Here is a 12,886-nt window from a genome sequence, read left to right on the forward strand (position 1 = left end):
AACAACAGCACTTCCTTGCCTCTACGCAGAAACCACCCGCTCAGGATGCCACCCGCTAAGACACGTTCGCATAAAATTGGCATATTCCTAAACAATGCCGAAAGTTGGGCGAGTTGGTGAATTTTCATGATGGAAAATAGCGCGAAAAGTACACGAAGGACGCCTACGAAAATAAGCCTACAATTTCCCAATCAAAATATTAATCTTTGAAGTAGCACTCGCGTACTCGGTAAAATGCCATTTGCAGGATCAGGAGGCTTAACAACAAACACAGGAGTACCCGTTTGCGAACTCATTAATAATGTGGCTGATTAAAGATGATTAGAAAATTAGCAGCATTAAGTCACGCAATCGAGAAGGCTTTCAATGCATGGATCAGGGTTTAGTTGCGGATATTTATGAAGACTGATAGCTTCTTTATTGCTAATCTTTGACTCAGAAGAAAGTATTGCAGTGTATGCAAGAAAACATTTCTGATCGAACGGAATTTTCAGAGCAGATGATGTATGCATCATTTTTATGTATATAAGGCAGTACCGAGTTGTAGAGGGGATAAGGAAAAAACAGAAAACAATCAGACGTGAGAAAAAAGCTACGTAGGTAAATATTTAAAAAAAATGAGAATAAATAAATTTTTCCCAAAGTGCGCGCATGCTGAATGGAAAGCTGACCTTTGTAAAGAGCGCCGCTTCCATCAATACCTTCAGCTGGGTGCTGAAGCGTAGTGATACGTACTCCAGGAATCCCGAGAAGCACACTTCGGCGACGCAGGTTGCCAAGAACAGCAATGTCACCGACCTCACTTCCTGGCCATTGAAGTTTTCAATCAGTGCCCTAGAATAACAAGGCCGTGCTCATGAGAAAAAAGCAAATAGCGGTGGCAAATATAGAAACTTTTGTCTGCTACCTGATACCTAGACCATTACCAACGCAAATACTTCACATGCGTTAAAGGTATGCGCAGAAATGCAACATTGAAGGGAGCAGTCACTCAAAGGCATCCATCTGAACGCCACCACATGGCTTGAGGGAGAACTACTGAGCATCTGCAGAAGTTCTACTTGGGACCAGGTCGACGTAAGAAAAGAAGCAGCATAGTTGGGCTCAGGGGTTATTCATTAAGTATTCTTCCGAGAATTGGAATGCATTCGTACTGAGGGAGCGCTCCTAAATTATCATCATCAGCAGCAGCCTCCCAAAACCCAATGCAGGGATAATGCCTCTGCCATACCCCCCCTCCCCCCTTGCTCCAATCCAGTCCCAGGACAGCTGAAACCGCATAAACGCCCCTAACATCCTAAGGCCATCTGTCCCCGTGCCTCTCTGACGTTCCCTGCTATGGGTGCCTTCTCCTGAATGGTACTGCGTTTCCCTAAAGGACGCTGTAGAAAGCCTAACTGTTCGCTCTCCTTTTGGAATTCTGGCCAGTTTGCGAACTGCCGCTTAAAATCCCTGAACCCTGACCTGAAGCTCCGCCTTCCACATGGCCTACCCCAACGCGAAGAAACTTTGCTGTGCCGCCTGTGTGTTGGTGTAGCATTCACAAACTCGTATTCTTTTATGATAGGCATGGCAAACAGCCATGCATGTACAAACTGTGGATGCGACGAGTCTATAGGCCACATTCTTTGTGAGTGCCCGATATACAGTGAGGAAAGACAGTGTCTGTGCTGTACGCTGGAGCATCTAGATGGACGCCCATTGACTGAAATTAAGATTTTAGGTTCCTGGCCACGGCGATCGTCTGCGGTGAAGGCCTCCCAGGCACTGCTCCGCTTTATGAGAAGCACAGGCCTAATCGAAAGACTATGAGTTTGCTATGATATGACTGTGACATGATGTGATGTGGCGTGTCTGTTATGTGACTGTACTAACTTCAACTATCCCGCTCTCACAACTTTTATATCCACTCATCCCCTTCCCCCAGTGCAAGGTAGCAAACCGGTTGCTTTTACTGGTTAACCTCTCTGCCTTTCCTCCTCATCTTCCTCCTCCTCCTCCTGACTGTTCGCAGTCATAACTGATTCTCGGGCTCTTATTTGCTGTGTGAGCGTCTCTACGGCAGCAAATACGCATTTATTGCGGAGAAAGGTGTAAATGCCTTTTAGCCAGTTGATTCCAATTCATGCTGCCCTCAATGAATAGTCCGGATTGCCCCTGTTTTGAGGCGTATGACAGTGTAACGTGGCCTCCGGAATGACAGAAAAACAATTTGCGTCAACCCATTCATCTTACGTTCGAAATCGGCTGTTAATGGCAAAATTTCTACTTTGGTGAGAATGGCCTCTGTGAGTTTTGGTGCAGGACGTGCTACGTCCACCCTATTAACGGAGGTGCCACTGGTGAAAACTCTCAAGGTTAGGTTACATACAGCATAAATGCCTAACAAAGTAGAACACTGATCATCCGTCGGTGCATCTCAGGTGGTAGAGCGCCGGGAGTGAAATTTGGAGGTTGTATGTTCGTATTCTTTTCCTCCACTTTTCTTCCGCTTTGTAACCAATTATCTCGATGATTGCATTATTATTTCGCATTAATTAGTACCGAAATGCCAACAAATCTTTTATGATTTACATGATGTCATGCGCTGTAGGCTCACTAACAAATGTGGCGACATGGAAAGGAATATGAACCTCCCGCAGACGTGGAATATCCTAAGACATTTAATAGACCCTGAAACGTCCAAAACACAAGCACGAGTCAAAATGGTTAAGGTTAGACACGCATGCGAAGAGCAGGACGATGACATATTCATGAAGAAACTCGTCGAGACATACATAGGGGACCCCGAAATTAGAGAGCTACCCGACTACCAGGGAATTCCAAATGAGAAGTTAGATGCGCCCATCACGAGAGCTGAAGTAAGGGCGGAGATAGCGAAACTCAAAACCAAGTCAGCTCCAGGGCCAGATGGAGTCACGAATAAAATGCTCAGGAATTTAGATGACAACTCGATAGAGGCCCTTACCAGCTACATGCAGAAATGCTGGGAAAAAGGGGAGATCCCACCGCTGTGGAAAGAGGCTACCGTGATCCTGATCCCAAAACCCGGGAAGCAACCGAAACTGGAAAATCTCCGGCCTATATCGCTCACGTCATGTGTAGGAAAGTTAATGGAACACATAATTCAGACCAGAATTTCAAATTATATGGAGGAAAAAGAGAAATGGCCAGACGAGATGTATGGCTTCAGGCCCCATCTGAGCACACAGGACGTCATGCTGCGGCTGCAGCAAGGCATAATTAATTCCAGAACCAAAGATGCGAAAGTCATTATGGGACTGGACCTAAAAAGGGCCTTCGACAACGTCAAGCACGAAGCCATCTTGGAAGGGCTCCAGCAGGCAGGAATAGGGCTAAAAACTTATCGCTATGTCAGAAATTTCTTAACGGACCGCACGGCGGTTATAACTTTCCAGGAAATACAATCTGGGGTGATCAGGCTAGATAACAGGGGGACACCTCAGGGATCGGTACTGTCACCCACCCTTTTCAACATGGCCATGAGAGGGCTCCCGAAGGAATTGCGGAAAATTGGGAATTACAACTTAAATTACAGCCTGTACGCGGACGACATCAATCTCTGGATCAACAGAGGGAGCGACGCAGAGATCAATGAAACGCTGCAGGCGGCAGCAGATGTCATCTCTAAGTACGCGGCGGACAGAGGACTTAAATGTTCGCCTGAAAAATCAGAAATCTTCGTGTATAATGACAAGGCACTCAGGAACAAACCTCCCTCTGACCCACAGGTGTACGTGGAAGGAAGGGAGATACCAAAAGTAGAGACAATACGAATATTGGGACTCCACTTACAAACACACGGAAGGAACACGATCACCATTAAAAAGTTAGAAAACCACGCGACCCAGACATTAAACCTCATCAGGAGGGTCTCACGTAACGGAGGCGGCCTCAAGGAAAAAAACCTCCTGAGATTGGTACAAGCCTTCATCATTAGCAGAGTGGGCTACGCCACGCCATATCTGAACCTAAAGGCAGATGAGAGGAGAAAGATAGGCGCGCTCATCAGAAAATGCGTTAAAAAGGCCCTAGGCCTCCCAACATGTACATCGACGGAGCAGCTACTGGCCCTAGGACTGCACAATACGATTTCAGAAATCACGGAAGCGGTTAAAACCTCGCAACTTGAAAGACTCAGCACGACGCGAGTGGGAAGAGCTACGCTAAGTAACCTTGGAATAGCCACAGACAGGGGGCAAAAGGAAAGGGTTGACATTGACAGGAAAATCAGGGCGCACCTAAGAATCCCTCCCCTACCCAAAAACATGCACCCTGAGTTTAATAGGGAAAGGCGACAGAAAAGGGCGGAAGCGATAGAAACAATATATCGGAGCAAACCCCCAAATGAAGTTGCCTACGTAGATGCGGCAGGAAACAGACACAGTCGATACATGACCATAGCGGCGGTAGATGGGGGAGGCACCCTCATCACGGTGGCTACCATACTAGGGAAAGAAACCGAGATAGCGGAGGAAGCTGCGATAGCGATCGCTTGCGTTGGCACCAAAGCTAGATATATTATTAGCGACAGTAAAACTGCAATCCAAAATTTCAGTAGAGGGAGGGTAAACCCCCTCACCACCAAAATTTTAACACAAGGAGTGATTGATAGGACGATCAACATCATCTGGACCCCGGCGCACGAATCTGTCAGCGGTAACGAGGCGGCCCACAGTGCAGCTCGAGATCTCTACCTCCGAGCTATACAGGATGGCTCGGCTCAGGTAGAACATAATAGAGAAGGGCGATTAATTTCGTATCAAGACATTACAGAACACTACAGGCAATGCCGGAGGCGTTTCCCCCCACCAAACACGGCGTTAAATAGAGGTCAGGCAATGGCGTGGAGACGCCTGCAGACTGGAGTATACCCAAACCCAGTACTAAATAAACATATCCGATCGGACTGCGAGGACGATAAATGTAAAAAGTGTGGGGCGAGAGGAACCCTCGACCATATAATTTGGGAGTGCGCTTACTCCCCAGGCAGGGCGCAAAACATTAGCAGTAGGGAAGCCTGGGAAACCTTATTGCGAAGCTCGGACCCTGAGCTCCAACTCACCGCCGTCCAACTGGCAGCAGAGGCCGCCGGCGAAACCAAACCGGCCAGCACCTAATGCGACCATCCCGTGCGGCTGGGCCGCTAAGTCCCCTCCCCCTTACAGGGGGGTGAGACAGAGCGGCCCAGGCGGTGTGGTCCTTCTCTGTTGGACAATAAAAGTTTTCAACAACAACAACAACAACCGTAATAGTATGTGGGTCAGCTTAGATCAAGGTACTTTATCTATGTGGGCCAGCTCAATATTTTCGTCAGCCTCCCTTTAAATCATGGCCGGACCTTGCCTTGGTTGTAAATGCCCTACTTAATCCCATTTATTCTTAGGCTAAGGTGCCATAAATGTTCCTTTAAGGCACCACCGTTATTCTTTCTCAGAATTACGTTCAACATCCATGTAGGCATCTTGTTTCAGTTAGGATGTCAGTAACCAGCGCTAGTTCCTTCCCCTTTTCTGGTCTCTCGCTGTTTATTAAAGTTATGCTCATCAATATCTTTAAATTGCTCACTGCTCATTTCTCTGTCCATGTCCAAATTTGAGCCCTTGATTACGTCCCACAAAAATTAACACATAAAACTTGAAACATAAAAAAAAACATATCACCTCTTTGCTACCTGTATGTGTGAGTTGTGTCTTGCTCGTCCGCTGCAATAGCTTGCTTTAGGACATGAACGCAGAAAAAAAAGAAACTTCTTTTAAATTATAATTTGACTGGAGGAAACGTTTGGATGAAAGCACATAGTATGCAGCTTATCTGTGCACTAACGTCTATAATGTGCAATTCATAGGAAGACAGAGCAAGCCTTCACACATACCGCGCGTATCGCCACGGCACTAAACTTGGGCGAACTGGGAGGAGGCTCTGCAGAGCCGTGAGAAGGACCTTGGTCTAAAGAGCTCGGGCAGCGGCTTCAGCCAACGAAGTCCTCGACTGAAGACCCGACCAACCCCGCCCCTAACTCCGAAGCTATAAGCATACGCCTGAAGGTTTTTGGATAAGTATATTTCACTTAATCGACAAATTTATCTTGCACGTAGTACTGGTGAGTACATGTATTCATGACCCCTCCTATTATTGTCCCTTTCATTCTGCCAATTTCAGAGAGCTGAACTTAAAAACAATGTAAGCCATTAAAAAAGGCGTTAAGCTAGCAATACGCACTTACTATTTTATTATGTTTTATTTTCGCATATCATTTGCTCTGAACCAGTGAAGGTTTATGTGGTCCAGACATTAACAAAAAAAAAAAAAAGAATTAAACGCGCCATTTTACATACAAAACGTCACACTGAGGAAATAATAAAGAAAGTTGCAGCTGGAGCAACACGATCATCCGTAAAATGACTAGAAAACAGACTGAGTTACGCACTCAGCGTAGTATAAAACTCCGTTATAGCTGTAAAAGTGCTGGCTTATACAGGCAAGGCTGATATATATATGACAGACAATGCGCTGATCCACTCACTCCAGCAGCGGCACCCGAACCATGTGGTTGGCGAAGTAAGCAAATCCAGCCATCACAACCCAGAATGCCTCGGGCCACAGCACGCGGGCGAAGCCAAAGACTATGCGGTTGATGGAGTGCTCCCCATACCTGGAAACAAACAACGCTCTGTAGTCCGGAAACCATGCTTAGATCTTGCTTTGGCGTCCGCGCCTTCACACATGTTTCCTTTCTTTTACAACCGTTTGCAAGGAGAGAGTAATTACTCTTTAAAGGTCACCAAAGCGGTAGCATATGGTAGCAACACTGTTTCCACATGGCTTCCACAGTTTTCTCATATCGACTACGAAGTTTCTGTAGATATTTAGGTTTAACCGTATTGCTGCGATTGAGTGGGTACTGTTCAGTAATTGCTGCTTTATCACAAACGCTACTTTGTCTTGGGCGATACCCCTAGACAATATACCATCAGAGTGATAAATTAACGCAGATAGGTAGCGGCGATGTGAGCAGTCGAGTAAAGGCGAAAAAACGCAGTTTTTTAAATAGCTTTTTTCTCGGCGAATACAACAAATTGGACGTTCTCCACTTTACTAATAAAATTAACACTCGACCGTGCATTTATTTACACCCAGGACTGCAGCGAGGTAAAACTAAAGTAATATTTTAACAGTTTGCTACAAGAATACACCCTTTACAAGAAGAAAAGATGTATGATATCGGGTCGGATGCAGGGAAATGTTTTATTGGCTGCGGTTGAATGCATACAGGCTTCTATTACCTCAATCATACAAAGCTAAAAATTATTGAAGAACACCTACCACTTGTAGGGAACAGAACTCAAGCAGCCGATAAGATGCTTGCTTTTCATCCGGGGCAGCTGGGGACGAATGTCAGTCTCCACCGTCTTGGACAGAATCCCAGCATTTATTATGTGCCTAGATAAAAGAAAGTACACAGAACTATGACACTGAAAAATTTAACAAAACAATCTTTGATCTGTTCGCATATGCATCATCGCTACATTCCGAAATTCTAATGAAGCGAACATCCGCTACATTTCCTTCATCCTTTAAGAATAGGTCTTGTTGACTCTGTTATGAGGAAACAAGAACGTACACACTTGCTGTCGCCATTCGAGCTCCCATCGATGCAACGTGGGCAGCATTTAACGCCGTTCATGGATAACGCTGACAGTGAAGCTCTACAATCATCTGCACAGCTAAACCACTGTGGCATTACGTTTTGCCTGGTTACGTTACCCTGGTATCAGTATAAACGGCTTCCAAACCCACTAATCAAGATACTTGTTTTTCGTCTCACGAACGTAGTGCCCATGACTGAAGAGCGAAGGCATAGTGTATGAAAACTTTCCCAAACCATTCCTTTCGGCCGTTATCGTGAATTATATGAATGTAAAAATCAGTACAAGAATCCGCGAACCATTTTCGGTTAGTAATAATATTGCGGAAACACAAAGATGACGGCCAGGACCAAGCGGAAACACGGCCCCAAAAGCAGAAAACAAAAGGAGAGGAAGATGTCAGTGTCGGTGCGGAAAGGCTTTCCTTATGGCCAACTTTCAGCCTTCAAGTGCTGAATGCCTGTACGATGACCAGAATCCTCGCGAGCATTAAATCCTCATCTTCGCTCTGGACCGAATACAGACAACAAACCATGAGATACTCGTTTTTCAGGGAGCTGCTCCGATTGTCATGCGAGATATGCTTTGCAGGCCAGCTCAGCAACGGCACAAAGCTTTCGCTGGACGGTGCAAACAAGCTCACACCTCACTATTATGTTTCTTCTTTTTCAGACCCTGAAATCAGGTTTATCTACCGGTTTGGCAAGTAGTAGGGCAGTAATGATGAGTTGACGCAAGCCTGAGTCGTGAAGGTTACACACAAGACATGAGTTCATGCCTGACGCTTGCTGTTCCTTTTTAGTTTTGATTTTATTAAGAAAAACTCTATTGGTTGCATAGGGATTGAAAATAGATTCTTAAAGATTTTCTTTTAACTCGTAGTCTCATGTGGTGAAAGTGGCCAACGCTTCGCACAGTTCTGTCCTGCTTCGGATACTTAGATGAGGACAGAAAGCTAGGCAAGGTGGTTGAGATGCATGGATGGTAGACCGAGATGAAACATATTTTTTTCTTGTCGTTTTCTATCTCTAGGCTGCGTTTCCTTTCCCGCTTTACCAGACATACTTAGATGAGACCGCAAAAGAAAGAGCGAATGTCAGCAAAATTCAAATTACAACATAACTGGTATTTTACTTGCATCAATCTGGCGAGATAGAAGAAATTATATAAAAATGCTATTAATTAATATAGGAAACCGATCAAGGCTAGTGCAAATTCTTTCAGGCAGAAACTATCAAAAAGAGATTTCGAGCACTAAGGAGGGTAGTTACCAGTTTCGACATGGGGCGTCTATGCTGACTGTTCGGTTGGCAATGATCAGTCATCGTCCCATTCTTTAACCATATCAACTATCATTTGTGTACTGCCGGATATTTACTTGTACTAACATTCTTTCTAATATCTTTCTTTACAATCACTTGGCAAGTGGTCCCCCATGAGGATGTTTATTGAAGTATAAGCACGCATGCTGCTAGCCACATGACATAACTGTTGTATCGTAGACAATAAACACTTCATCGTTGTCACAATAACGCCACCAATCTGATGCTGCGCGAGCTGTAAATGCACCGAAATCCTGAATGAGGTGCAATCAGTTGTTACTCTATGTTGTGTCACGTCATTTCGAGGCTTCAGCTGTTGTACGCACGACCGTTGGAGTCATCCTGGCCAGCTGCTGTTTACATTTGATCGCCGCCATGCAGTCCCACTCATATCCGGCACATGCTCAGAAAATGTGGAATTGCCATAACTTCTGGTATACAACTGCTGATTGTATACAGTTCACCGAATCAAATTTTGACTTAAAAACACTACTTTTGTGAATTAAATGCAGCCAATACATATAGTTCGTACTCGGTACGTTTCCAGTGCCGTGTAAATTGACATTTCAAGCTTTACAATATAGGCGATATTGAAAAGGAAAATGAAGTATAGACAGCGCCTATAGCTAAACCTAACATTGTACCCACTAAACAAGCAGGGTCCACGGGCTGTATGCCACAATTTACGACACTGTCAAGCTCTTGATTAAGGAAAAATAGAGAAAATGCTGGCATGAGGCTTGTGTGTGAACAAAAGCAATATTGCTCTTATATTTAGCAGCGAATAAGTCGAGCTTTCAATAACACCTGCTACGGTATGTAGATTTAACGGAATACAATCTAGAGCATTTCAACATCAGTAATGACTGTTGCGCTTTATTGGCGATTCCGTTCTCGGCAGTAGCGGCATAAATTTTGGCACCTACGTGGAACGTCCAAACCCGCACAGCAGAAATGATGCCGGCATTACCATTCATGGACAGCTTATGCGACGAGTTTATTATCGCAAATCCCTCCCAACGATTTAAATGTCCCACATAAATTTCGCGCTGTTTGTGACCCCTTTTGAGAGCTAATAAATAAAACGAGATTTGAGAAAGGTGACTTACCTATGCGCAGCTATTCCGAAAAGCTTACCGCAGGGAGAGAGTGTTTCCTCATTGGGAGCAGGGTGTGCCTGTGCAGGAACGAAGAGGGAATGTTATTCCAGAAGGGAGTTGAACGGGCTCCGTTGGCGCTAGGTCAAGACGAGTGGAAGCGGAGGTATAAAAGCTAGCCTCGTAAAAACCGGACAGACTGTGAAATCTCTCTCATAATTGCATTTTTCAAATTAGTTTTTCCATCTTTATGGCCAATTCAATCTTTTTCTATGTTATCATACCATGGTCAGCCTATATAATTACACTTCATACAAGCAAAATACCTCTTTTATATATCCGATTAAGCTTGTGTTGCGTCAGCTGTGACCGCGTTGTCACCGCAGACTACCTAAACTGATCTGCACGCTTAACTTTATTCCACCGCTTACAACGCTTGCCTTCTTTTGGTGTCCAGCCAGTTAAGCTTAATGATCACCGATTTTATTACCTTTTCCCCGTGCTCCTTGCTCATGCCTGCTCCTTGTTCCTACTTTCGAGCAGGTTGATCGAAGCGCCATTTTATAACTGCTCGTCGCACAAGACTAAAATGATGCATATACTTTGGAAGGTACAGTACATGCATTAAGCAGCTAGGGCCGCAGTGTACAGTCAAAAGAAAAGTACCATTAAGAACCGAAGCATTCAGTCGGTAGTGCGAAGGAGGAGCAATAGAAATAAAATGAAATTGCTCACTTCAGTGTGAGCGATTGTCGATTGGAAGTGCAGTTGCCAACGTTCGCGGTACTATATTTGTGGAGGAGCCCTACAAGAAAGGTTTCCTGTTAGACACCACTGTTCCGAAAAAAAAAAAAAAAAAACCAATGCTAATGAATACGAAATAGACGGTGATAAATACATAACTCAGTCTACAATCATTATAGGCAGCCGCGTTGTGTTGTTACATGATAATTCGTCTCGCAAAGTGGTTGGCAAAGAGGTGACATGAAATTGTGCAAGAATTTGGAAACAATGATTTATGTCTATTTCCTTCACCAAGATTTTACCGCCACAGCCTTCTATCAAAAATAATAATACTGGAAGGCGTCGCACCACCATAGAAAGTGAACATTTTCTGAAAATGAAATAAGTAGTGTTCAGACAGGGAAAAGAAAGAACAGACTCCGAGACTTGGGAGCACCGCCTGAGGCATATTGTCAAGCAAACCAGCAGCTTCGTAACGACATAGTTTTAAACAACCTCAGAATTAAATTAATTTTCCACATCGACCTCACTCTCTGCAGGTGCAGAGAAAATTCATTTTCTCACCTCTAAGGACTTCTTGCAGGTCACAGGAGTCCACCGCAAGCACGAAAAAATAAAGCTTCCTGAGGCGGCAAACGTTAGCAAAGCACTCAGTGCTGTTTGCTTCACCATGTTATTGTGATTCTGGAAGGCGAAACACTGAAACACAAAGCAGCGCTGTTCATTGCAGTTTGTTCCTTAGTAGAGCCTATTTAGAAACACTTTTATTCCATGACATTCATGAAGAAACCTAGCTGTTTCTTTCCTTGACCAAATTATGGCCAGGACACGGGATTAATTGTAAGGTATTGCGGTGACCCATTTCACCCTCCTTATTTTCAGTTCGTTTGTTCTCTGGCGATGGAATCAGTGTTCACTGATGGTAAGATGTAGTGAACCGCAGATCATTAATAATAATCAGATAAGTCACAGCAATACAACGCGCATATTACTATTTAGGGATGATAATGATATTGAGATGATGGATAAGACATGCATTAACTCAGAGAATTTCGGTCAAGATTAATTATATGACGTCATCAGAATAGATAGATGGGTAATAAATTCTTAATAATGATAGTAATAGTGATGACATCAACATCTAATCATGTGATACGAAGGTATCTAGACAAATTGTCAGAGAGTTGATGACGTCATAGCTACATGCGACAAACATGTCTACACAATAAGTGGATGTCAGAATAGCATTGGGCGTCGGAAAAAGCGGAACGAGGTCATAGTGGAACTAGGTATGGAGCTTGCAATAATTTCCATTTCCGCACGGAAGGAGGCTTAAGGGCACCGTTGTAATTTCTCCGTCCCGGTTTATCATGTGCTAAAGAGAGAGAGCCGCTCTCTTTCTCTGGGCTGCTACACGTGAGAGCAAACAGACGAGCTATATATAGTGCGCACACTGACATCCCTGTGACACTGTTCCGTGCTCCACTTTGCCTTATGCGTGTCAACTACGATTTCGTAAATGATGGCTGCAAGAAAAAAAAAGAAAAAAAATGGGGACCAGGTTACAGGGTGGCTTGATCATAACCAAAAACAAAAGCTTCTTTCCAGTCGAGAAAGGTTTCCGATTTTCCATCTCTATTCTTGCTCGAGTGGTTAGTGATCTCTCATGCGCATTCCAGAAGCAACATAGAAAACGTAAACAGTGATAAGCTGAGTTACCTGACCGCATAGGTGTTCCGTCCTAAACACCATTAGGTCATTCGCGGTGGCAACGAAGTACATGCCATGAAGCGCACACAGGAAGCTGGACGCGGACAGACCTTTCCAGCGCTGACAGACCGCGCTGCAGACGAGTAACACCTGTTAAAGAAATATGAAGTGAATAATTTCATGGCGATATTACAAGAAAAGTCCATTTTTCATATCATAAATTGTGAGGGAAATTGCATGAAAGAGATCAAAGCAAGTATAATTACAGCTACATATTATTTTCGGTTAAATTCATGTCCAAGCTTCTATTCCATAAGTGGCATCACATATTAGTGCATTATCG

General features: G+C 44.3%; 1 protein-coding gene across 1 annotated transcript in view; it reads right to left on the bottom strand.

Moving 5' to 3' along the window:
- LOC146189547 (multidrug resistance-associated protein 1-like) overlaps positions 1-12,886 on the bottom strand; it is a 52,253-nt gene that overhangs the window by 32,500 nt on the left and 6,867 nt on the right. The window contains exons 4-8 of the mRNA XM_084605294.1: positions 12,553-12,693; positions 10,102-10,169; positions 7,348-7,464; positions 6,548-6,676; positions 672-834 (exon numbers count right to left, since the gene is read on the bottom strand). Coding sequence (XP_084461420.1) covers positions 672-834; positions 6,548-6,676; positions 7,348-7,464; positions 10,102-10,169; positions 12,553-12,693 — 618 coding nt within the window. The remainder of the gene's footprint in view (positions 1-671; positions 835-6,547; positions 6,677-7,347; positions 7,465-10,101; positions 10,170-12,552; positions 12,694-12,886) is intronic.

Source organism: Amblyomma maculatum, chromosome 5, assembly GCF_055883805.1.
Source record: "Amblyomma maculatum isolate TAMU_Amacu chromosome 5, ASM5588380v1, whole genome shotgun sequence".
Taxonomy (NCBI): Eukaryota; Metazoa; Arthropoda; class Arachnida; order Ixodida; family Ixodidae; genus Amblyomma; species Amblyomma maculatum.